General features: G+C 40.6%; 2 protein-coding genes across 5 annotated transcripts in view; both read right to left on the reverse strand.

The window, feature by feature from the left end:
- The window catches only part of LOC110974311 (scavenger receptor cysteine-rich domain-containing group B protein-like), a 35,088-nt gene extending 16,617 nt beyond the window's left edge, over positions 1-18,471 (reverse strand). For 2 of the 3 annotated variants that reach the window (XM_087138807.1, XM_087138802.1), the window contains exons 1-3: positions 18,147-18,470; positions 7,321-7,437; positions 5,599-5,910 (exon numbers count right to left, since the gene is read on the reverse strand). In XM_087138807.1, coding sequence (XP_086994933.1) covers positions 5,599-5,910; positions 7,321-7,402 — 394 coding nt within the window. In that variant the 5' untranslated portion in view covers positions 7,403-7,437; positions 18,147-18,470. Of the gene's footprint in view, positions 1-5,598; positions 5,911-7,320; positions 7,438-18,146 lie in introns of all 3 variants that reach the window. The other variant, XM_087138804.1, reaches the window with a different exon arrangement.
- A 6,640-nt stretch (positions 18,472-25,111) lies between these two features.
- LOC110990790 (scavenger receptor cysteine-rich domain superfamily protein-like) overlaps positions 25,112-27,462 on the reverse strand; it is a 28,819-nt gene continuing 26,468 nt past the window's right edge. For both annotated transcript variants that reach the window (XM_087138828.1, XM_087138830.1), the window contains 2 exons: positions 27,360-27,450; positions 25,112-27,081 (listed from right to left, as the gene is read on the reverse strand). In XM_087138828.1, coding sequence (XP_086994954.1) covers positions 26,766-27,081; positions 27,360-27,450 — 407 coding nt within the window. In that variant the 3' untranslated portion in view covers positions 25,112-26,765. The remainder of the gene's footprint in view (positions 27,082-27,359; positions 27,451-27,462) is intronic.

Genomic DNA, 27,462 nt, shown 5'->3' on the forward strand with positions numbered 1-27,462 from the left:
TGCTTTCAGGTTTTTCACGAAGCAATTGGTTTTGTGTGGAAAGCAATCGAATGGGCCTGGGTCTGGGGCTTAAAAACTAAATGCGAATGCTGCCTGTAGGCCTAGGCCTATTTCATAACTGAGTCTGAGAAAAGTGTTACCAGGGCCTAAGTCTAATGTTAGGCCTAACTTTAATTACTAACAAATCTCATGTTAGCTGGCCCTGTGCTGTAGGAACTTGTCATTGATGTTATGTACATTGTATGTTTTGTTTTACAGGAAAATTAATCCCACCGTATCTTGGATGTTATAGTGCACGTGGACTAAATGGGATGCCCACGTCCAGAACATGATATCTGGGGCCAACAAAAAACTGTACATCTTAAAAACACTGAAATGGTTTTGCTACCTGTCAATGATTTGGTCTCCATCTACCTTGGCCACATTAGGCCTTTGTTAGAATATGCCACACCAGTAACAAATTTTAACCTCAGGCTGAAACATGTTCAAATTCTGGAGAATTTCCAGAAGATGGTCTGTAAAAATCATCCTTAGCAATGAATACAACGGTTATGATGATGCACTTGTTTCTTGTGGCTTACCTACTCTCTGTCAGAGGCGAAATCAGTGTATTACGTTCGGTCAGTCTCAACTAAAACATTTTAGTACTTGGATTCCTCTGACTCGTCTTCAGTCACATGGTATCAGAACAGGCCTCTTGTAGGATTGGTGAAAAGTTGTTCAACAGTATGTTTAACTAAACTTATCAGCTCCATGTCCAGCTTGCCCACTAACAGTAAAATAGATCTTTTTTTTTTTGCACTGGTTAATTTTTTCAAATCAAATTTCCTGCTAGTTTGTGTCTCAATTCCTCCCCTTCCCTTTGACCCCCCGGAACCTCCCCACCCCTGACTCCTTCCCCTTTGACCCCTTCTTGGCCTTATCCAATATCTATGTCCATATATCCCTTTGCTCTTTATCTCTGTCATGTTCATTAAATGTGTGTATTAATTCCTCATGTATGTTCATCCCTTCCACTTAGTTTGTGCGCATGCGCTAAAATTCGGCAAAGTCGTGGTCACTTTTCTGTTGCTTGTTAAAACGGCGACGCCAGCCAGCAAATGACTACCCAAAATGTATCTGCGGAGATCTTCCGCACTGTGTAAACGTTTGCTGAACTTATACCAGAGAAATATTATCAGGCTGTAGATTTCATTTTGTGATGTGTTTCTTGTTAATCAAGAGTGACATTTGGGACAAAATGGGGTGAAACTGAGATGTCTGTGTGCGTTATGTTTCTGAACGCAAAAAAGGTATTTTAAACTTTTTTAAAATCTGAATTGTTCTTCAGTTGGTCCGCGCATGCTGCTTATCCTGATAATTGAAAGAGTGTTTGAAGAAGGTTACCATGTTATGTTTAAGCTGAAGCGAATTTTCCTTTGGTCAACCCCCCGAAAATTGAAAGGAAAATGAATGGGGACATGTCGATCATCGTATTTCTGTGCAGCCTGGACACCTGTGAGAGTTGTATTTTAAAATTATTGCAAAGTGTGGGGACTTATCATTGCAGTCTTTGGGAATTTATTTGTAGTGGTGCACCCCTAGGTCTGGGCGCTTACGGCGTGCTTAGGGCGCGTGCGCACTGCTGCAGCGCGCTGATTGGTCAACACATACATCAATACATAATGACTTAGACTGGCATCCATGCTTAGCCCTGTTTCGTCACACATGTAAAATTAATGGTGGACCAGCTTCCCAGACGACTGCAACACGACGAGTTGTTGTCTTGTTGCTTTAATTCCACAGCAGATAAATTAATATTTGGTAATTTTCGTGCCAAGCAGCGACAATCCTTAGAATAGTTCTGCTGGGTCACCACGTTTTCGTGAATTTGCCACCAGGCAACGGAAAATCTGCTATTTTTCAGGCTGCACATTTCGGCTCGGAGCTCCTGGGACCAGATACAAAGCCCATAGTGCTAGTCATTTGAAAAAAAAAATCAATCACGATCAGTAAGGAAAAGCAAAGCAAAGTAAATATTGTTGACTTGTTATGTACCTGTATAGCCACGTGTTCGTTCAGTTAACCTTTCACCTTACGACCGACTTGTATTATGCAGTTACTACGTAGCAACGAACCAATCCAAAAGCGTCTTTAAAATATCGGCTCTTGCATTAGCGTAATGATCGAGCACTGTCCAATACAGCCTCCGCGGACGGTTGCACCAAGACGTTCGTCCTGGTTCAGCCGACTTGCTTGCATATTTGTTGGACCGCATGAGGTCGCTCTTCGCCTTAATTTCGAGCGGTAGGTGCGAGTTGCGACGAACGACGAACGCATTGACCAAGGATGAGCCATGTACTAATCAGTCAAATGAGAAGTACCAAAGAGTGCTCATCTTGTTGCTGGGTCTCCAAGGCTCACAAGAGCTATTTCTTGTAATTTCTGGAAAGATTACAAAATACAAGAGGTTTCTTAAACAATACCCCTTGGAGACTGGGGAGGTATATCTCCACTTTGAAAAACCTTGTAATTTCATATGTGATTTCCTCCTGCACCATCAGGTGCAACTGCACAAAACCAGATACTAATTTTTTTTATCCCAGGCACACTATGCATGGGAACTTCCATACCCCTATCAAAGTACCAGATGCTTTAGGTTCTCCAACTACCCTTTGTTAGAAAGTACATTTAATAGATCTTGTGATTTCTTTAAATTAACTGTTCTAACTTAAAGTGTGCTGAAGTTTGCTTTCTAACTTTGGAAAGCAATTAAGATGATCCAAACTTCACAATTAATGAAGTTCAAATTTCATTGTAATGATGACTTCAGTGTGGCACCTTCACATATTAAAGCCTGCGTAATGCGCTATTCTTAAACTCAAGGAAAACATTGCGCTATTTTTACGCTAAAAGCAACGCGCATTTGCATGACTGTAAATTCAAAAGTGGCGTTTGCCCGTGCTGATCGTCACATGTGTTTCAATGCATGTACAATTCTAACAATTTCTTTTGTTAGTGTGATCCCTACTGTTATTGTTGTTATTGAAATAAGTTAAGTGAATGGGCCCCTTTACTCTCTTTAATGCACGTCAAGTTTGCTTTTAGCTAGTCTTGGTCTCAAGACGTTAGTGCTTGATAGCAGACACCGTGCATAGTGCGCCTCCTAGCGAGTCGTAATTAGACTATGCACCAGCTCGAACTAACGTCTTGGGAATCTTGCAGCAGCGTTTTAACGAACCTTGTTCTTTATTTTTCAGCACTTGCTAAACTGCATGCATAATAAATTTCGATGACCTCAATAATACACCATGGTAACTAAGGTCACATGCACCATGGCTGTCTGCAGTACCGTCAACACAGACACGACAACAAAGACCTTCGTACGGCCGGAGTTAGCACGGAGTAGAACGAGTGATACTTAGACTAAGTTAGGCCTAGGTTATGACAGAGGATGCTGTTCTTGTTGGCCCACAATCATGTACATTCAGTATGCCTTGCCCAGCTAACTAAATCGTCCTTAGGGACCATGTAGACTTTTACCTTCCAGGGCGGAGTACCCGGACTGCAAAGTGCTGCACGTGTAGGCTTATTTGCCGCTTGTGTGAGTAATTTGGCCTCAGGCAGCATGCCCATTGTGAGTTGCAAAAAACGAGAACGCATTTCCTCCGTGGTACGTGCCAGACAACGATTTTGTTTTCCCAACTTTCCTGCCACAGATATCGCAAACATGATGCGAAGCAGCACAACTGCATGTAGTCCCCAACGATATCTTTAAGAAGAGTGGCAATTTCATGTCTAACATGGAGTGACAAATATGTCTTCCATGTCACTAATCCCTTCCCACAAACCAGACACTATCGACAGGGTACTTGCTCTCATGAAGCCGCCATGTTGTACGAACTTCGGAGTACATGTACATAATTATAATACCAAGGCTATAAATATTTAAGAAGATCGGTCATTTGCATACAACTGCCGCACCCCCATTCCTGCAAGATTCCCAAGATTGCAGATTACAGATTTATTTAAATAAAAAACTTAATTCTTACTTAGATGAAATTGTCTTTGATCTATTTTTCATGTGAGCCCAAGAAACCCTTCTGGAAGATTTTAACATTACAATTAATGAATTTTGTTTGAGAAAACCCTTTTTATTTTAACTTCATTGTAATTGATTCATTTTTTTAATGAAAGCTTACAAGACCTCATTTTACTGATTTTATTGCACTCTGTGAGATTGTGCATTTGACATGCGCTTTAGACGGCAACAATTTATTTTGTGCTTGAAGAATTCTTTTTTAAGAATAAGAAAAATTCCCCGAGGAAATGCTTTTGTATGTTCACATGAATCCTTTTCTAGTTAGCGTTTATGCTACACATCTAAACACAAAATATTGAACACCTAAACATACAAATGTTTAATATACACCTAGGTGTTGTACTGATAAACACAATAAGTGTTTATCGTGAGGACATGTTTACAATTGATGGCAAGAAAATGTTTAGAAAAGGTTTAGATTCTAAACACTTTTTTGCGTCAAGGAAAAAGGCATATCAAAGAAATAAACCAAAGTGGATTTAGACCTATCATCCATCCAACAGACTAGCAGGTTTAATTCTTTAGGAAACATTGGAATCTTTCATTACGAAAGATAGAGCGGACCGAAATTATTTGTTTCTACGTCTTCAATCTCCTAGACGTGAATCAAGTCAGACTTACGTTGCTCTTTCCCAGTCAGCCGTCCCTTCACGCACGTACACAGTACACGCGCGGTCGTCGCACTCGGCCGCTGGCATAATTTCCTTATGAGGCGCCGTCAGCGTGTGTATTTCTGAACTCGCATACTCGGGTAATAAGTAGACACAAGAGGAAGCGAAAGCAAGTAACGAAGCACGGCCTCCATATCCAAAGCATAAACGCAAACGTTGCGGAAGATCCCGGTTTGGGTTAAGTCTATCAACCCCAAGAGAGGAAATGGTCGTAAACTACAGGTTCATGACCCTGTTCACGGCCCCTGGAATGCAGAAAAACAGCTGCTCGCTTTTCGGCCGCCTTTGTAAAATCTGCTCCTCTGTTATCAGAAAAAAAATGCATTAAGAGTAGAATTCACGGTTGTTGTCAGACCTTTCCATCCACTTTTTGACAAAGACTTCTTGACGAAGACTTAAAATCTGATTTCCTACTGTTCTGATGCAGTGGCGTAAATGATTTTGTGCCCGAAATTGGGAGAATGGGGAGAAGTGTGTGTATATGCGTGGGGGGATATACCGCCCCCCAGGTAATTAGGCCCATGTTTTGATAGCAGAAAAGCAGATGACACTTTTCGTCCTCCATACTTCAGGTGACTTTTCCAAATTTTACTTGAACACCAAGGTAAAACTCTAACATAAAATCACTCTTGCTATTAAAGAATGCAGAGGCGTGCAAAATTACCATAGGGGTCCGCGGACAAGGGATCGGCAAGCGAGCCACGTGATGTTTTGTACTTCCAGGTTACAGCTTGTCGGCAGACGACTGTTATAGCATTCACGCCCCCAGCAGTCACCGCACCGTAGTTTACCATTTAAATGCACAACCGTGCCCACCATTTGAGGTGTTGTAATGATGCAGCTTACCTCCAATGATACAGAGGACTCCAGCATCCTCATCATGGTCGCAGTTGTGAGATCCCACGTAGTCACAATCTTCGAGGTCACTCTCATGTCCCGAACAGTTGACATCGTCCAGATGTATTGGCCCTGTTCCGCCTGGATAAAACCCGCCTGAGGTGGCTTTGACGGCGCCCGCAGGAAAGCCTAGTTGCCGGCAGGCCACATGGGCGTCCACAAGATCCCACGAGTCGTCACACACCGTGCCCCATTCGTTGTTTACGTAGATCTCTAACCGACCTTCATTTCTTGTACTTCCCGCCACCAGGCGTAGTTGAGCTTAGGAAGAACCGGTGCAAAATAGCAAAAATGGGGGAAACGTCAGATATTTACGTACCAATAGAAGTGAGATGTGAAATCCCAAACAGAGGGCTTTTGAAGTGAGAAATGTCGAATTAAAAAAAAATATTTTGAGAGGGCCCTTCGGTGAACAGTGACAATAAAACCACAACTCTTTACACATACAATTCTTCGTGGTCGTTTGAGAAAATAGTATCCAGTGAAGTTTTAAATTCATGATTAATGGACCTCAAAAAGCAGTTGAAAAGTTGGACGTTTAGCATTTCCACGACTGTTTTCGAATTCAATTGTACGAAAATAATATATATCTGAACACCAACAATCTGTATGCATTTGTTCACTTAGGCCTATTCCTTGCATTTCCAGAATGCTTCGCAAGTGTTTGTAAGCTTGAAGCAAACAATTAACATTTTTCAATTAATTTAGATATCTTTCTTTCTCCACTTTCCGTAACTCCAACCGGGCAAAATGTGTTCACTACGGCAACATGAAGACAGGGGAGAGACAGCTAAAATAATTTATCACTTGCGTATGTTTTCCAATTCAGTCAGACTAACAACGCAACTGTGTTCTGGGAAGTACTCTCATAACAACAACTCTGGCTGCGGGCCAAGTGTTCCTGCCCTTTGGACTACCAAGTCTGGCTTCGGGCCAAAAGTCTCCCGATTTAATTTAGTACAACATATTATAGGCGCCAGTAGCAATTTAGCAAACTGGCGAAGAACGTGAACCAAAGTTTGCAGAACCTATGCCGCCTGGGACTTACCAGCGGACTACATTTAAAAAAAAACAACTTTAATACCGTCGGGACTGCTACAAACCGTGTTCGTTGCAGTGTGCGTGGTACATGTAGTTACTGGACGAAGGTTTGCGCTCACACCTCGCAAATTTTTTCTCTCGAAACATTCACCCCAAAAGGGATAGAACATGTCCAGAAATTGGGCCGCCCACTTGTTCTATTCAGAACCCTCATTCTCGAAAGAGATATATGGTGCTACCGCAGTGGCTTCCTTGGAATCCTTTTTGGCTAAATGAGTGTTTTGCAGGCCTAGGCCTAATTGTCAGGGAAATTCCACTACATTGCAAAGTTTTCAAAAACGTTATCTTTGCCAACGACTACCAAAAAGCATTTTTTTGATCGAAAACTAAAAATTTCAAGAGTGCTCTGCCCAGACTTAGAAACATATTTTATCCATACGGTGGTGAAGAGCCCCACACCCCGTAATTGAAAAGTGACAGTATCTGTAGAATGCATTTGTCACTGGCGCTTCAAAATGAAAACACAAACATGTTTACCTTTTCATACGAAAACCAGCTGCAGTTTTTGCTTCAAAGTTGAAGAAATATGGCAGTGAAAGATTGGCAAAATCTGTAATAACACAATCTTACATGCATAAGTGAAGTCAAAGGCCGTCAGCGTCATCAGTCCAACGATTTTTATCAACAACAGATCGTTCCATGGTTGCCTCATGGTTTTGATGATTGATGCCAATTTCTGCAAAGGAACTTATATTTAATATAGAAGAAAATATAACATTTTGCGGCATCGTGGTTTTTCACAATACAAGGCGGTAGCAGAATCCTCTTCAAAATGCTTTTGGTGCAACGGATCTTCGGATCCTTGACACTGCAGACTTCTGAGTCTTCGGGATAATAACTCTTTGGACAGTTTATAGGTAACCAGGACGAAAAGATCTATTAGCATCGAAACAACATGTTGAACATTATTACTCGTCACTTCCCTCTTGAGTTGGCAAATATACAAATTTAAAGTGCAAATTGAAAACACATCACTTCGCAAAACTGAAAGAAAACAAAGCTTGTAGACCCCTTTCTTGTATGTGGTTTTTAATGATTTCGCCCGCTTACCAACAAAAGAGGGGCCCAGTGTTTTCCTGGCAAATTTCGTGAAGGATAAAAAATTAATGGCTGTGTTGGCCGATACACCGTAATATCACTGTTTCATAAAATGCATTATTCATCACACAGCTTCCCCCTGTTTACAATCGATCGAATCTAGGGAAATCAGAATACATGTAGGTCAGTAAAGTTTTATTTTTTAAAAGTAGTTTCCCTACTGAGGTTTGTACACAAAATAATGAACCGCCAACTGCAAAGCAGACGACCAGGATTCCCGCCTTGACTATCCTGATAGTTTGTTTAGTTTGGGAATACCAAATACTCAGTGTTCTTTTCATATACCAAATACTCAGTGTTCTTTTCATTATTTCGGGCCAATGAAACCCATCCCTCTGAAACCTCCCCTTTGCAGTTTGTAAACCAAAAGCTCTGCCCAATGCAAAACTGGTGAGTTACACTGACACTTGCTGCCATTTGGAACCATTTACCTAGAATAAATTTCGGGTGATAAAATGCATCCATTTTGTCAGATAATACGCAAAATATTACATAAAATCCGATTTGGAATGTAGCCTTTCACCAAACCTGCACACTTTGTTCCGTCGGAAACACAGTCGAATTTTTGTTGTATGTATGTTTAAAAGTTCAAAGTGGAGTAGGTTATCAGCTGCGGTTACCCGTGAACGCAGATTCCAGACTCAGTTGAGGCCCAAATTGTTGTGAAGTTTGCCCAAACACACCGATTTGGCACTGGCCAAATGAAGTCGGTTATCTCCAGAGGTTTTGCAATGCAAATAAAATACGTTGGGCCCATGGCAGAAAAACTACAGAAGATGCCGATAATGGTAAAGTTTGTATTTTGTGAAATTTCTCCCCGCTCCTACATAAAAATACTTCACGACTGCATGCGCTTCTACAGTTTTATTTACTGTGTTAAAGACTCTTGAAAGTGTGTTTTTTAGGTTTTAACGATCAGGCCTCTATCTTTTTGTACATGATGTATCACAGTGGTTTCACCTGAGGTACATGTACATTTTATACATGACAACTGGAACCTGAGACATCTCGTACCTGGGAAACTTCGTAAAAACTCAACAATTTCAACAAGGCTAACTGAAGAAAATCCGATTACACACAAAACAGACAGCTGCATTGTCAGCAATAAAAAAAACGGATTGGATATGCTATTCTATAATTTTGATGGGATGTTGCCGCCACAAGCTATGATAAAATGTAATTTTCTCTTGGGTTACAAGTTGTATGAATTATCCTGGGTGTGACTTGTCCCTGGTGTAAGTTGTTCTGGGCACGAGTTGTCCAGCATTTGATGGCTGACATCCAACAAGAGCACTGCCCAAGAGTGACAAATTCTCCACAAGAGAGTGGTCTGCAACTTTTTTTTAACTTAGAAAAAATGTTTCCATAATTAGTTAATATCTTATCTTCCATGAAAGTTAATATTTTCCAGGAAGAAGTACATGTCCGAGGCCAGCCTCATTTGAATCAGTTGATATTTAAATTTGTTTTGTTATAGACATGCTTGAAATAAGTTAATTAACAGCCGCAATGGCAACTCCAACTGTTTTATCTGGTTTTTCAACCTGCCATGTCATGTGGATTTTATTTCAGCTGGAGATGCTGACTCCAAATCTGCATATGACGAGGATACTCAAGGCGAATCCCCAAAGAAGAAAATGCTTCTGAATTCCACCTTTTCACCAACAAAGTCTCACCAGGAGAGGAGTCATGTGCTGCCAAGTGAATTTGTAATATGTCGGCGGAACCAGTATACACAGGACAGGAGAACTGGATCGCGACGGAAGGTTCCTCTTTGGAAATGTGAACAAACACACGCACAAACCTTCTTTGCAGCAGCAGAGAAGCAACATCATTAATGCATGCTCACTCAGTTGAAGGGGAGGACATGGTCGCCATTGAGGTGCAGTATCACAAGAGCTGCTACAAAGAATTTACACGGTGTGTAATGGTAACAAGGGCAACGACAGATGATAGTGACTTCAATTATGCACCGTCATACAAAACATTTTGTGAGACAGTCATCGAACCAAGAATAATAAGAAATCAAGAAACTTTCTGGCTTACAACATTAAAGAAGCTGTTATTAAAACAGTGAATGATGGCCAGTAGCCCAAGTTGTGGTGCACCAAGTATGTGTGTGTGTGTATGAGGGGGTTGTGGCCTAAGATACCATGGATGCTGTATAGACACATGTAACTATAACTGTAAATACATGTATATTTTCCTAAATTCCATTCTCTTTATCGATTTTTTTTCATCGGGAACATTGTTGGTCAGTCGACAAGATACTCCCCAACACCATGGTGCTGTATACTTGTGTACATGTAGATAACTATTACTGAAAATATAATCTTACCTTGTTTTTATTTCCATGAGTAAATTTAAGTTTCCTTTTTATGGCCGAGAACAAAGAATAATATTTATTAGTATGGAAAGGCCACTTGATCTGCACCATGATCTGTTACATGTATATTTTGTGTTTTTCCTTGAAGGTGCCCTCAGAAATTTGTACTAGTGTTTGTCTTTTTTGTAAATAGAGAGACCTTTGGGGTGTATATTCCAATCAGATTTGTGTGTTTTACAGCTTTATTAAGCCAGGCTGTAGGGCAAACTCATTTTATTTTATCTTTACCAGTTCCAGGGCTATTCTGTTAATAAAACTTCACAACAGTAAATGAGTTGACAGGTAAGGTTGAACATTGATTTGGCACTTATTAAAATGCACTAGAGTGTATATTTTTTAGGTATGCATGTCTGCATAATGATCCCGACGTGAAGAACATAAGTGCCCTTTTAAAAAGAATTTTCCGTTGAAAATACACTCTTTTTATAGTAGTTTGTATACAGTGGTAAGAATATGTTTATGGACAGGCACTATACTCATTAGTAACAAATGTGTCAAAAATATGTTCAAAGCGTGGATTAAATATTGTTCACAATTGCATTTTTACTTTGAAGTAAACACTTTTGCTCATGCGCAGTTCTTGGAACAGAAACGTTCAATAGAGGAAACGTGTAGAAAGTGTATTGGGTATAAATACACATAGACGGTCATGGATACTTGAGATGGCAGTAACATACAGCCTTGACCTAGTGTAATTGAATACTCAAAAAGTAGCCTTTATTTTGATCTAGATTTCCTTGTCATAGGGCCTACATGTTCTCCTCTGTTTACATTTGAAGGCTGTCATTATGCATGCACACGTACATGTGCCGCAAGTTAATTCCTTCAATTCTCCCACTTCAAAAATTATTTTCAAAATTTACCTCTTTTCATAAGGTACTGTTAGAAGTCGTTCTAGGTGAATAAAGTCACCAACAATCAAGTCCCCCACTCCCATCCTCGCCCCCTCCCCCATCCTCCTCAATGGACCACAAACATTCTATCCTACAGGGAAAGTCATAAATGGCTTAAGGTTATTGATTACTTATTACCAAATGAGGTGAGAATAAGCACATAAACCCTCAAAGCCTTTTTTGAATAAAGGTAAAATGGGGTGTGTGTGTGTGTGTGTTAAACTCCGCCCACCTTATTACTTTCTCGTGAGATCCCTTGTTAGAAGTTTGAACCAGGTGCATGTTCTACTTATAGGTTAAACTTTGCTTTGTTGGAAAATTAAACTTTGTTATCGACAGGTTGTGTACCACATTTATTGCTCTTAAATATGATTAGCGCATAAATATTACATCAATATCATAACAATGTGCACGTTTACAGCTTGGCAACAGTCATATTCGGATTCATCACACTTGAAACCCCCCACGTATGATGTTTATGTGGTCCAGTGATCATGGAGACCACGGATCTCAAAAATAGGCCTTTTCCCCTTGTAATCCTACGGTCTAATTACGCCTTTATTGTTGCTTGAAATTTTAAAGTACAGATTACACAGTGGACGAAACGTTTAACGCATAGCAACTTGCTTTCTGCTCATGACCCGTGATTTCAGTTTGTGAGCCACCTTTTGATGTTGCCAACCGAGCACTTTTATAGTTGAAATTAAAGTCTAATGCTTTGCTTGTCTTTTTACCAGTTTTGTTTGATTCGATGTGTTTTTGAATTTGGGTAACACCTATTAGTTTCAATGACCCGTATTCGCACAATATTTTTTTCTGAAAAATAAAGATTGTGTGTTGGAAGTTGAGAGTCAATGTTTTTCCATAGCTTTCATAAATTACACGATTCGGGAAATTTTGAACAAGAAGTGATCTGCATATTCTTGGTCATAAATCAAAACAGTCCCTCTGGAGGCGGAACCGCCCCTTCAACGTTTTCCCGATACTTGAGCGGTGCTTTTTTTCCACGAGGCTCACCTTGAGAGTTTTTCGTGGACTTTTTGCGTTGATGTTTACACCAGTGGTGTGAAATCGAACATACAATTCTCGCACTGCGTCCATTTCCCCGAGACACTGGCAAGTCAGCCAAATTTCTTTACTTTTTCATTGCCGTGCTCAATGCACGCGGGCTGACATGCATGGGGCCTAGAACTTCATGTCACTGTCACAATAAAACCATAAAATGGACTAAGTTGGAATTTCACATTTATACGGATAAGGAGTGCCTCCATGCGTTTGCCAAATAAAAAAAGAAAAAAATGGGCATGGGACAGCCGAGTTGGGGGTGGGTGGGTGAATCCGCCCCCCCGACTGTGAGCAGGTCAAAAACTAGCTGCTCTTCTAGGGTTAATAAATATCACTCAGAAATAACTAAAAGTATTCAAAAATTGAACAAAATCAGTGTAGACTTACCAGGTAAGTTTGAAACTTGGTAGTAATGATCAGTCGCGTCGTCTAAGCTGTCCACTACACATGCATTGCACGTACGTACTGGTATTTCGTACTTCATCACGAGTTTCCATGTATATACTTATGTTGCTATGCTCATATAAAAAACACATTTCATTGATGACTTTAACTGAAAAAATTAAATATCCCGCATATTGCAAATGGAAAATCCAGGTCAGCCTGAAAATTCAATTTAGAATTGGCATGGCCCGATCGGGAGGGGGGTTTTCAATGTAAACAAAGTCAATTTGGTCAAAGCATAAGTAAGTTGCGAGATGTGTGATTTCAAGCCATTGCCTAGTCTTAGTTAAAAGATATTCAGAAAGGTCATGGATATGTTGTTCGTCGAGGGGCGGCAACAGACTACGGTGATAATAGTAGGATATGCATTATTCATGTCACTTGAGAGAAGATAGGCGTAGGTTATGCAAATAACCTTCAACCTGTCAACATGCTTCACGTTCACGAACGATATTTTCGATATTTTAACATCATGGTTAACTTGTTTTTGCTTTAAGTTAAGCACTCACTAATATCCTTCAATATATTCTTGGGCAGTAGTCAAGAATTTGCAATGAAGGCAAACAACCAAAATATTTGAGTAATTTTCAATTCTTGCCGTGTTGCATAATTATTGTCGCACACTGTAAGGCCACGCTGTATGGTTTTCCGCCATCTCGCTTTAGTAACAAGCAAATTGGCCCATTTCCCCTCAAGCTGGACATTTACAGGATTTACAGGATGAATGCCCAACAATTATTCTCCAACTATATGTGCACAAACCACACATTGACACCACGTTTTGATTTTTGGTAAAAGATTTCGAGCGGCAGGTTTATTTGCTTTTGCCGATTTCAAAGCCACTTTCTATTGCCACACTTGGCAGAAATTCTGTAAGATTTTCCTGGCACACTTGCCATACTTGCCACACTTGGCAGAAACTCAGGCACACTTGCCAAAGAGATACTTGCCACACTTAGCAAAAAACAGGAACAAACTCGCCAAAGGCTTGCCACACTTGGCGTAACAGGTTGGAATTCCTTGGCACACTTGCCATGCAGACAAATCCCACCGGAACCAGTAGGTGCTTGTCCTATAATTAATAGTCATGTGATTCTATTTATCCTTTACAAATTAAGGAAATCTTACATAAAGCACGCCGTTTTTTCCACCGCTTGAACAGGCGGTTGGAATAAGCCCCACCAGAACAAGAGGGTGCTTGGCGTAGTGTTTAAGAAAAACAAAATGAAACATTACTAACAACTAACTTTACGTTATAATCACTGCGAGATAATTCGCCTAAATTGTTTATTTGTTTACTTCGGAAACTGCGTGTCGCTCCCAGGTAGTTCCCGCCAAACGCACAAGGCGCGCCCCACTGGGACGACCGCCCGGACTTCGAGCCTCCCTTTCTGATAATACCTACGCAAGCAAACACTTGAACAATGCCACCCATTAGGCCCACATCCCGGGAAACGATTCTATTTTTCAAAGGCAGTAATCATGTAGTCTTTTAAGTTGGCTCTAAAATATTCGTTGCCCATGTCAGTGGACGCCATCGTAACGATACAATGCGAACTCCGACCATCGGAACTGAGGGTGGTGCAGCACTGACACTCCCAGTCGACTACCGAGCGAACATGCCCACCTATTGATCGCGTGGCGCTTCTTTTCCATTTTTGATGGATTAGTAGACCCAAAGTAACAGGCGCGCAGTAAAATATCTGACCAAACCAACTGCGCCTCTGGGTAAGTATTAAGACACTCTCGCATGAAAAGTGCCAGCCTTTGTCGGAAACAGAAAAATTCGGTCTCGACCAACTCGTTAGTGCCTAAGTGGACGATTAGCATGGTCGGACGAGGCCATCTTGCTGCGAGTTCCGCCATTAATTTTGTAACGTCACCATATTTCGCTCCACTCAGGCCATTCCAGCGGACGTCGTGCCTAGCCCGAGTGTGGTCTCTGCTCGACTTATGACTTATGAAGTGAAATTCCAGAAAGGTGCTAAATGCCTCAAAAAGCCTGCAGGACACCGAACATCCCATGGGTAAGCACTTATCATAATAAAACTGAGTGTGAAACTTGAAGCCAAGCAATTCATAATCAGAAGGGGCGACGGGAAGCAACCGAAAAGCCGACTTAATGGCCGTTTTTGCCAGCAATGTTGCTGAATCGGCGGATTAAAGTACCAACGGCTGCAACAGTAACCCGCAGCTCCATGTCGATGGAAACGCAAACGGAACTGTTCGTCATAATTGTGCCAGCCTAGGCCGGGGAATTGCGCGGCGGCCGTGCGGATAATTTCAGCATACTTCAATAAATCGAATATGCGGCTGGGGTGACGCATTGCGTAAATGGCCATAAACACATGAAAGGCACTGAGCCATTTATCAACGGACTCGATTTTACGCGGGTCGTCGCTGGCTTAAAAACTATACGGCCTTGTTCGACAGCTTAGGTCAGCTCAAAAGTGTGTCCGGCGCTTTAGCAGCGTTGTTACGATATAGTAACGCAATGTCCACATATTTCCCGTTCCAAATCTTCTCTTTGGTTGACCGCGGAACGTGAATATCAAGGGGAGCCCCTTCTCCCACGGCGAGCAGTGGGACAGGTCTATTGCTTCCGAAATCGCTAGGAATAGCGGGCAGGGCTACTAGAGAATTAGGAGAATTGGTGCCCATCGCCCAAGTTGTAAAAGGGGAGTTGCTTAAACCCGTACTTGAGATCTGATGAGCCTGGGCCTGAGTAAATGCCACGTTATTGGTTCCGATATGAGGCTGGCCTGGGCCTAAAGCCGGATTTAGAGCAAGCCCTACAGCTGGGGAATTCCCAGCATTATCCTGGTGTGTTGTTGCGTCAGATTGCAGTCCTAATGCAACTGAACTGAACTCTCATCACCTGAAGAGGTGAATGTTCCGGGCAATCCGCCTCCGGCGGAACCTGCGCTGAGACTCCCGGCCTGTCCGCTCGTCACTGGGGTGGGGCACGTCGCCGCACCGGTATCCTCTGCCATCGATATCCCGACTGATGGGGTAGCCTGATCCGTTTCGACCGTAGTGGTGAAGGCTCCGGCACTCGTAGGCGCAGACCTGGACTCAGCAGCCGAGGACTTGCGGGGCCGACCGCGGGCACGGGGGGCATACGGTGTAGGCGACCGTTGGGCCCGGCGTTTCCGCTGCTGCTGCTGTTGGGGCTCACTGCGCCGTGACTGGTGCTCGGCAACCCAGCTGGGGAAAGGTGCTGGCAATCTCAGCAGCTCGTCCGCGTACATGAAATATCGCAGTCCCAGGAAACCAATCCGCAAGCCAACGCCTGTAAATTCCAGTAGTAACTTCAGCAATCCATATGGGTTGCCTCTTCCATGTGTAAAGGAAATGTCAGACACAGAACAAGGGAATCCCCCCTTGGCTAAAACGACTGAAACAGCACGGCGGTAGAGAACAACCGTTGTACAAAAGCAGCATTCAAACCAGCAGAATTTAATTTGTGTGTTGCCGCCTTGAAAATCTAAGCCATAGTGACCCATTTTTAGTGCCAAACTTGCTGTGGTTTAACAGTTATTTCCTTGTGGCCTTCTGGCTTCACCAATTATTCCCCCTCGAGACAGTTTAGGTGTCTGAGCCCGGAAGAAGTACCACATTCTCTGAACCTTGTGAGGCCTCTGTTGATTGATGCAAGGCCATGCAGCCACTTTGCTAATCCCATTAAGCCAGCTAGTACAAGACAGTGATAGGTGAGACAGTAGTGCCTAGTTCCCCATGGTATAACTATAAGCCAGATGACCAGGACTGTTTCAACGACTAAACAACGTGCGTTGTGGTGAATAATGCATTTTATCCCAAAGCGATAAAATAAAATATCTGAATATGGGTAGTTGTTATAAAAATTAAAATGCACGTTACAACCACGGACATGGAAAGCGGGACGCCATTTTTGTTTTCAATTCTGGTCCTGAGTGACGTCATGAACGTATATGAACAATGCAATATGAGGCTCAAGCAAAGCCGTTACGTTAATTGGTTACAAGTCATGTCACAAGTCAAAACCGACATGTAAAAGTCGGGCACGAGTCACAAAAATAAGTCAAGTGACTCGAGTCTACAACTCTGCTGCAAATAGTGCACATTGAAGTTATGAATCTTCGCTGATTTGAACCATAAATTATTGATATCAAATTTTGGGTGTGATTGTACATTTTGTCCCGATTTACTCGTTCTGTGAACAGTGTGTTTTGTCCTGTTAATAAAACTCCAGGTTTCATTTGTCCATTCGATGTCTTCAGAATTCAATGGAAATCGTTTCAGCTGATGAAGTAAAAAATTAAAGGTTGAATGGATCTCTGTTCAATTGATTTCAAGAAGGTTTCGATCAAAGTTATTTGATGATGTTCTATTCAGCCAGGCAAAACGCATTTGGCATGGCTTATTGGAAGACAAGGAATCAATGGTTTAACAGCCAATTAAAATAACAAGAAGAAATCAATTGACTGTTGGTTTCGTTTTGATAAATTTTGGCCTGGTTATCTCTTTCATAGAATGTAAAGTGTAAATTTTCCATTTGCCTAAGATGTATTCCCCATTTTTCTTACTGTTATGAACGCATACAGTCAACTGACATATTACTTAACGGATACTCAAATAAGTATTGAATAAGATTAAATAAATGAGGTTTGAAGTTTTTATGGTGACAATAGTAAGTTAGTTAAAGAGGTTTGTGGCAGCACTATGCGAAAATATCTCTTTTATGAGAATGTTATGTTATGTAGCTTCCCGCAACAATTTTTGGGCCAAGTGCCAGAGTATACATTCGGCCTTTAATTCAGCTTGTGTGGGTCAAATCACATGACCCTCCTTTCCAGCTGAAACCGGAAGTAGGATTATTGTTTAAAAGTGGTAATAGGTATTAAGTTTTTTCTATGGAATTAGTCCGTTGGTGTCAGTGCTGGGTTGAAAACGTGCTTATATCTTGGAAAGAAAGTGCTTTGGGCAAATATTGAGCTCATTTAGTGATGATATGTCATCAAACAATAAGTCTCGAGACATTAAAGTTGCATACTTTCAAGTACTATATCTCCTGAAGTATATGTCCAATTGGGTTCAAACCTTGCAGATATCTTGGAAAGGAAGTGCTTTAAGCAAACATTGACCTCATCTGATGATGACGTCATTAGGGGACAAATCACCTGATATTTAAGGTGCATTCTTTAAAGTACTATATCTCCTGAAGTACATGTCCCATTGAGTTGAAACTTGTCAGGTGTTTTGAAAGGGAAGTGTCATAGACATCTTACGTGATGACGACGTCATCAGATAATCATGTCAAGTGACATTAAAGTGACACTCTCCAATGCGCTATTTCTCTTGAAGTGCATGTATGATTGGGTTCCAAACTTGAACCTGTATGGGCATGATCAAATCATTTCACCACAAAGTTTATGCTATAGCTTAGTTGGTCAAATTTCAAAAGGCGAAAAAGCCATCTGTTCTGTTGGCAGCAGACAGATAAGCTCTAGTTCAATATTATTACTGACCTGACCGAAGTCCGTTCCCACGCGAAAATACAAATCTTGCCCAAGTGAATGGTCGTCCTAAGAATGTATCTGCATATCTCAACAATCTATCAGGGGAAGGTCCAATTCTCAACCAGGAAGAATAAACACTCGATAAGCAATCAGACACTGGCAAATACCCACTGAACGTTGTATCCGCCAGAACAAATGACAAAGAGTGTTTTGCAACTTTCGGTATTTTTGCTGCCGTAAGTGATCATTAAGGTTAAAGGGTAACTATACTCGAAATGAGAGTGAAAATGCAATTTCCTCTGCGAACTATAAAATGTACAGACTCATTTTGAAACTAAACTTGCCGCATAACAACTTTTTCATAAAAGACAAAAGGAAGTAGTGAGTTCGATGCACGGTATAATCTCAGTCAAGGATGTCGCAACAGTAATTTTATCACAGCTAAAACAGAACTTGATCCGTGACAAGATGAAGTATCGAAATGGAATATTATATGCGCTCCTTCCAGGCCCTGTCCACGTAACATACTGTGTGCCACCAAATGAAAAATTAGACACTTCAGACATGTCTGTTCAACGATAAACACGTGAAAGGATGTATACACCTTGTGATATGATCTTAATTACAGCTGATCTTGATCCCCTGCATTGCCATTTCAGTGGGACCTCCGAAGGATGTCTACTTCGAGAGACAAAACAAAGAGATTAAATGGCTTTACCAAAGGCAAAAAATGGGAATTTCAAAATTTTAAAATCCTGGATCTACCCACTTTACACTATAAACTTTCAACACCGTGAAAATGCAGTTTTACCATTTAATCACCGTCAAATTTTTGTCAAGGCAATGTAAGCCCGTTTTCACGGTGGAAAGTGGATCAGCTTGGGAGCGGATTAGCTCACAGCAGTTTCACGGCCTTTCACGTCAACATCTTGGTAGGTGATGGTCCTATCATTATTCATAACGGTACACCGGTCCAGCGTCCCACCGTGGAAGGTGTGAAAACAGCGGATTAACTGTTGAAGCGTAATAAAAGATTAGTGTGATAGACAGCCAGGAATTAGCGCAGCAGTTACCAACAAAAGGAGCGATTGAATACTCCTGTTTAGGTCTGGAGTGTCAACTCCTCGCTCATGACGAACTCAACGGAACATACTGTAGCAAGATCCACTGTCGCGTCAGCCCTTGACACTCATGCCTCATGCGCGCTCAATCTTAACGATGCTCTGCTGGCACGGGGCCACTAAAAAATTCATTGAGCCACTGCATTCTCCAAAATCAAAGGCCCAACCAGCAGTGGTCATTTGAGGAACACTGCCACATTTTCAAAACTCTCCTCACATTTAATGACTCGTGTTTTAAATCACCGGCGCAGCACTTTCAAGTTCACGGTATAATTCCACAGCCTGAACAGTTGTGATTGCCTGCTCAATGTACGAGGCTTATGTGCTACATGTAAACACGTTGCTAGCGCGCAGCGCGACTGTTCATTGCACGGTCGACAGTCGTGCATACGGCTCATACTCTTGCAAATGACCTGAGTAGATGTTGGCTGGTATAATTTTCTAACAATGCCAGTTTACTTTTATTCCTTCCCAGTTTATCTATATTCCTTTGCATGGTGCTACCCCAAGCCTTTCCACCTATTGCTATCTTTTTCATCATGAATAGCCTGAAATTTCATCCAATGCCAGTTTAACGTCCTCTCTCACGGACACCAATGAAACCTTTAGTGAGGTCGTGTCGTGTTGCACCTCAGGCCGATCAAGCAACATATATGTAACCCCAACTTAAATTTGTGAACATAAAAAATACGTAGATTTTATATATCCAACTAATCAATTTCTGGAAAGTACACGTAACTTGTACTTCCTGCGACATCATTTTTCTATGTGCAGCCACGTAGAGTTCTGTGTATGTGTACAGTGAAATGCACAACGCTATTTTAATGCATGGACTGGTTGCCTTGTTGCCATCACACCTTTTTAGCAGTAGCAGCGGAACCAGCGGAAACCTTGCATCAAGCTATATTGCGTGCGTGTTTTCGAAACCGTGATAGCAAAATGCGAAGGGAACTTGTGAAAACCACAAAACTTTCTTTCCACATGTTGTGAATGTAAAGCAGGTGTTTTGTGAAGACAGGATTCTGTCTTTCCTAGGAAAGACAGGAAGGATTTTTCCTTTTTTGAGCTGTGAGAAGAGATGGATACACGTACGATGGCTCAAATTTGCTGGATGCAGCTCTAAGCACATTTTGCTTATGTAGAACCAGGGAGGAAGGAAACAGGTTTTTTTCAGCCCTAAAAATATGTATGCTTCCAACAGAACAGATGGCTTTTTCGCCTTTTGAAATTTGACCAATTAAAGCTATAGCATAAACCTTGTGGTGAAATAATTTGATCATGCCAAAATAGGTTCAAGTTTGGAACCCAATCATACATGCACTTCAAGAGACATCGTGCCTGGGAGAGTGCCCCTTTAATGTCACGTGACATGATTATCTGATGATGTCGTCATCACGTAAGGTGTCTATAACACTCCCCTTTAGAAACACCAAAACATGCAAGTTTCAACTCAATGGGACATGTACTTCAGAAGATATAATACTTTAAAGGATGCACCTTTAAATATCAGGTGATTTGTCACTTAATGACGTCATCATCAGATGAGGTCAATGTTTGCTTAAAGCACTTGCTTTTCAAGATATCTGCAAGGTTTGAACCCAATTGGACATATTCTTCAGGAGATATAGTTCTTGAAAGTATGCAACTTTAATGTCACGAAACTTATTGTTCGATGACATATCATCACTAAATGAGGTCAATATTTGCCCAAAGCACTTTCTTTCCAAGATATAGGCAAGTTTTCAACCCAGCAGTGACACCAACGGACTAATTCTATAGGAAAAACTTAATACTATTACCACTTTTAAACAATAAGCCTACTTCCGGTTTCAGCCGGAAAGAAGGATCATGTGATTTGACCCACACAAGCTGAATTGAAGGCAGAATGTATACTCTGGCACTTGGCCCAAAAACTGTTGCGGGAAACCATGGTTTATTTTACATGAATGTTTAAATTTTAACAGAATATTTAAATATTCAACATTTAATAATAAGTGATATGATGACGTCATCAGGACGTCATTTATTTACAATAATTGTTGCATCAGGGTCTTTGTTGGCTGTCACTTTGATAACGAACAAACATCGCCAAGGTTTCAAAATCCAGGTTTGAAAACGTTGCAAAGACAACGGGCCATAAACTCGTTTGCAAAAACACAGTTCCTTTAATTTAAGTTCATGTCACGTTTTTTACGCTTAAACTGAACAATTTTTTTCTGCAATATTACTTCTTATTCAGACTCTTAAGCATATTTCAAATCAAATAAGAGACTGTAAGGTACCCGATTTCTCTTTCTTTCTTATAGTAATCTTGAGCTGAAGTAAAGGACTAATCGTTCACTTGTGTTGATTAGAAAAACGTGTTCAAAACATATGGGGAAAAATAAAATATTCAAAATCAATACTAAATAAGGTGTTGACGTCATCATGACATCATTCATTTTCAATAAATCTTGCATCAGGGTCTTTATTTCGAATCAAATAACACAGCGTCAAATACCCGATTTCTCTTTCGTTCTTAAAGTAATCTTGAGCCGAAAGAAAAGAGTACTCGGTTACTAATGATAAGTTGAAAAACGTTTAGAAAACCTATGGGGAAAATTATATCTTCAAAAATCAATGTAAAATAAGGCGATGCCGTCATCATGACTAAACTAGGCTTATATTTTGCATTATGGTCTTTGCCGGCTGTTACTTTGATGACGAATGAAGATCGCCAAGTAACAAAAGTTGTGCTTTGAAAACGTGTACAAAGTCAACGGGCTAAAATAAAAATGTGAAGATCGTTATAAATCACTTGGTGACGTCAGCACGACGTATTTATGCTACGTATTATTTTTGCCTTAAGGGCTGTGCTTGGTGTAACCTTGATGATGATCAAAGATAATCAAGTTACCAAAGCAAAGCCTTGAAAACGTTTGCAAAGTCAATGGGCTGAAATAAATATTAAAAATTCAATTAAAAAAAATCACTTTATGACGTCATCATGACGTCATTGATCTAGACACATATTTGAGCTAAGGTCCTTCAATTTTATAAGTTTGACGAAGATCCAAAATTGCAAAAGGACCATAAAGGTGAAAGAAAATGTGCACAATGTCAGAAGAGGAAGAAGAAGGAAGAAAAACTAGAGGTCATCTGTCTGTTAGCCAACAGAACAGAGGGCTTTTCGCATTCCTTTGTTAATTTGAACAACCAATCTACTGCACAAATTTGATGACGTAATTATTTCATCATGACCATTTGGGTCAAAGGTTTTAACCCAATCAGGCATGCACAATATGAAATAAGTTGTTTTGAATAAAATGTAATTGGACTCCTCATTTGATGTCATCATCATATCAGGTATATTTTCGTCTAGAATATTTTCTTTTCTTGATATCTGCAAAGTTTCAAATCCATGGGATGTGTACTTCGGGAGATATGGAGCTTTAAACAGTTAACAGTAACCTGTTACCTGATGACGTCATCATCTCATCAGGTTAATCTTCGATTACAACACTTCCTTTTCTTGTTACCTCCAAAGTTTCAACTCGATGAGATATGTACTTCATGAGATAGAGGGCTGAATTTTTAAGGTCACAGGACTTGTTACCTGGTGATGTCAACATCAAATAAGATCAATAATCGACTAAATCACTTCCTTTCCAAGATATCAGCAAGGGTTGAACCCAGCTGGAGATATCCTTCAGGAGATATAGAGTTTTAAATGGTGCACCTTGAATGTCACTTGACCCGTCTCCTGATGACGTCATTTTCACATGAGGTCAATAATCGTCCAAATCAATCCCCTTTCAAGATATTTGCAAGGTCTGAACCCAATTGGACATGCACTTCAAGAGATAAAGCGCTATGAAGAGTGCACCTTTCATATCACGTGACTCGTTTGCTGACGATATTGTCATCACCTGAGGTCAATCTCCAATACACCTTCCCTTCCTAACTATCTGCAAGGTTTCAACCCAATCGTGGTTATCGCGGAAAGAGCACAGATTAGAGATCTAAAACATTTATTCATTTTGGCGTTCCATACAATGCAATATACTCTCAGCGCCACGTGCTCGGCATTTTGCCAGGTCCTGAGTTTATGCCGTACGCACTGTGCGCTGCTGGCCACACGTTACAGGCAAATATTGAGCGTCCACGCAAACAACAGCCAATATACAGTACGCGAAAGGGGTTTTCGAGCTCGCAAATATTTTAAGGGGGGTTTTCATCGTCGGCGCTTCATCTGTGTGAAGAAGGGTACCGCTTATGCACTTCGTGCATGCAGTTGACTTCAGTGTTTTAGCTACCATGTAATGAACAATTCATGCTTAAATCTGTTACTGTTGATTTTTAATCGAAGTTTGTAGAATAAAAGAGCTTTTTATCATAACTTCCGATCTGATGACGTCATCGGCCCCAAATTTCCTACGTGTGTTAACTGGGTTAAGATAATTGTCCACATCAATTTTCAGGCTATTCGGACAAATTTCACAACAGACATCCATTCAAAATTTATTTTTCAGAATTTTTCTCGCTAGACGGCGCTTGACATTTACTTGACGTCTTCAGTAGATGATTTGCAGAATCCAAGAGACTAACGCCGTTGAGAACAACTTGATTCCTATTTTTAATTAATTAAACAATAAGCCCACTTCCGGTTTCGACTGGACGGAAGTGTCACGTGATTTGACCCACAAAAGATGAATTGTCGACCTAATTTTACTCTGGCGCTCGCCGCAAACAGAGCGCTGTGGGAGACTACGGTTGATTTTACATGGATTTTTACAACATAAACATAATATTTAAAGTCAATGGTGGAAGGAACGTGCACAAAACAAATGGGCTTTTGGTCAGAAGAGGAAGAAGAAACTAGAGGAACGTGGTTGTGAACAACCACTGAGGTGAACAACCGCTGAGCTGTTTCGGAACTTTCTGTTTGGTGATGACATCATCATGACGTCATAACTTTAGGAAAATTCTTTCATGAGGGTCTTTGTTGTGTGTATTTTTGATGCTGATCAAACCTCTGATAATTGCCCAAATGGTGGCTTGAAAATGTGTACCAAGCCAATGAGCTGAAACAAATATTGAAAAATCAATAGTAAATCACATGATGACGTCATCAGGAAGTCATTTCTTTAAAGAATTCTTGCCTAAGGGTCTTTGTTCCATATCACTTTCATAGCGATCAAACATGGCGAAAGTTTCAAAATAGTGGCTTGAAAATGTGTACAAAGTCAGTGGACTGAAAACACCCGCCTATGCAAAAAGCTGCTCCTTTATGATGTCATGTGATTTGCGTTTAAACTGAAAGAAAATTCTAAAATATTATTTGATATTTAGACTCTTGGGTATACATGTAATCAAACAAAGACGAAAAAAATACGATTTTCTTTCGTTCTCATAGCAATTTTCAGCCGACGTTCAGGACTAATCTCATTAAGATCTATAATACTGCGTAGCAGAGAAACATGTACGAAACCTATGGAGAAAATTCCAGCTTTAATCTCAAGTCACGTGACCCCTGATGAGAGAGTAACATAGGGGTCTACATTGGTGGCAAATATGCACAGTTTGGTGAAGAGATACAGAAATATCTGTCCGCAGTTCTGTCAATTTATTACAGTAAGCTGCATGTGTCTGGATAGGACACTCAGTTGTATTTTAACCAGAGTTCCTTGAAGAATGTTGAAGTTTAGTATTTATTGTGAACGTTCTAGATGAATTTTGACAAGACAAAGACTTGCTGAAAATCAAGACTTGAAATCATACTTTTTTATTAATCATTATCTGCATAAACATGACAACAAAGCACAAACTTGAATAGCAGTACAGTGCAGAATATTAAAACAAAATTGCTGGAAAAATAAGTGTAAATTTTTCTTAGCTTTGTCAAAGTATTCACTTAATTTCAATGGTATTTATGTAGAAAGACTACTCGGTTTCAAATGAACTATTTTTTTCAAACGCGCTTTTTATGTTAATCTACTCTTAGTTTCTCCCTATGCAGTTCATACAGTACGGTAAATGAGAAAAATCTGCTACTACAAAACTAGCGCTCTGCTGCCACAAAATTCGAAAACGGAATTTCCAGGCATTTGTTGAAACTGGTCTTTCACAAGTTAAGTGGGTAGATCCAGGATTTTTTTCGTGTGTAGGGCTCAGGAAAGTTTGAAATTCCCATTTTTTGCCGTTGGTGAAGCCATTTAATCTCTTTGTTTTGTCTCTCGAAGTAAACATCCTTCGGAGGTCCCACTGAAATGGCAATGCAGGGGATCAAGATCAGCTGTAATTAAGATCATATCACAAGGTGTATACATCCTTTCACGTGTTCATCGTTGAACAGACATGTCTGAAGTGTCTAATTTTTCATTTGGTGGCACACAGTATGTTACGTGGACAGGGCCTGGAAGGCGCGCATATAATATTCCACTTCGATACTTCATCTTGTCACGGATCAAGTTCTGTTTTAGCTGTGATAAAATTACTGTTGCAACATCCTTGACTGAGATTATACCGTGCATCGAACTCACTACTTCCTTTTGTCTTTTATGAAAAAGTTGTTATGCGGCAAGTTTAGTTTCAAAATGAGTCTGTACATTTTATATTTCGCAGAGGAAACTGCATTTTCACTCTCATTTCGAGTATAGTTACCTTTAACCTTAATGATCACTTACGGCAGCAAAAATACCGAAAGTTGCGAAACACCTTTGGTCATTTGTTCTGGCGGAGACAACGTTCAGTGGGTATTTGTTTGATTGCTTATCGAGTGTTTATTCTTCCTGGTTGAGAACTGGACCTTCCCCTGATAGATTGTTGAAATATGCAGATACATTCCTAGGACGCTGGACCTCTGGAAAGCAGACCATTCACTTGGGCAAGATTTGTATTTTCGCGTGGGAACGGACTTCGGTCAGGTCAGTAATAATATTGAACTAGAGCTTATCTGTCTGCTGCCAACAGAACAGATGGCTTTTTTGCCTTTTGAAATTTGACCAATTATGCCCATATAGATTCAAGTTTGGAACCCAATTATACATGCACTTCAAGAGACATATATATGGCAGCGAGATAACTGCAGGGCCTATTGTCGATGCCACTGCTTCAAATGGAGGTTATACCTTTCTTGATTATGCCTTTATTGATGAATAAGGTAAGTGATAAAAAGCATCATTTTCCTATACGATAGCGTACAGATCTACGCCTACTTTTTCCAAACATCACCCTTGTGACAATGAATCAAGACAAAAAAAAAGCAATACAAAGATATACAGAGCCAGAACTTATGATGAATGTGGGCCTGGCAAAAAGCCGAACCTTGTTCTTGGCTATGACCAGCAAGATGCATTGTAACTACAATCAAGTCAATTAGAAATAACTGTGACTTTGTTTGCTTAATATGGTCCAATGAAGCTTTGATGGAACATGCATTGTTTTACTTGACCTGTTTCATCATAGTCGAAATCAAAATTAATTGAAGCCCCAAACACTTGTTAATTGATAATTTCCTGTTCTATTCTCACACATTCAAGGATTCGAAGCATACTTTCCCATCGAAGCACTGCTTCTCAGAGTGCACCATTATAGGTTTCATTAGCATGTAACCCTCGCAATCCTCGTCAGTCCTCGGCGGAGGTAGTGGAGGTGGTTGCTTATTGGTAGGCACCCTATAATGATCTGTCTTCAAAGAGGGTTCACCCATTGGTTGGGACACGTATATAGAGGCCAGATCAGCGTACTCTGGCAAATCCTGCAAAGCTGATTGGCCACGAGATTTCTCCCGGACAATTCCAGCAACTCGAACTGCAGAGGACTGATCGGGAAAGGCTTTCCACCTGTAATTACAAAGTTTAAAGAAAAAAGTAGACAGAGGGAGAGGGTTTCGACATAAATACTTTTAAACCCACAAAATGTATAACAAAATTGATACCTTATGACTAATATAATAGCACATACAGTTTCAAAGAAGGAAAAGAACCAGGCTCAGTTTTGGGCATAGATAGACAAGGAGATATTAGAGGTAGCAAACAAGGGAATTTTAGCAAGTCCTGAAATCACTCAATCGACTTAAAACCTTTCATTTCCTCTTCACGTCTCTTTAGTAGAATTTTACCTCTTGCGGAGAATGATGCAAGCCAAAACCACGACAATGATGAAACTGCTTGCTGCGCTTGCAATCGCCACGAGTGGTATGCCTTTTTTCCCTATAGATAAAT

Source organism: Acanthaster planci, linkage group LG01 (assembly GCF_054643075.1).
Source record: "Acanthaster planci isolate LZ-2023a linkage group LG01, COTS_SCS, whole genome shotgun sequence".
Classification (NCBI taxonomy): domain Eukaryota; kingdom Metazoa; phylum Echinodermata; class Asteroidea; order Valvatida; family Acanthasteridae; genus Acanthaster; species Acanthaster planci.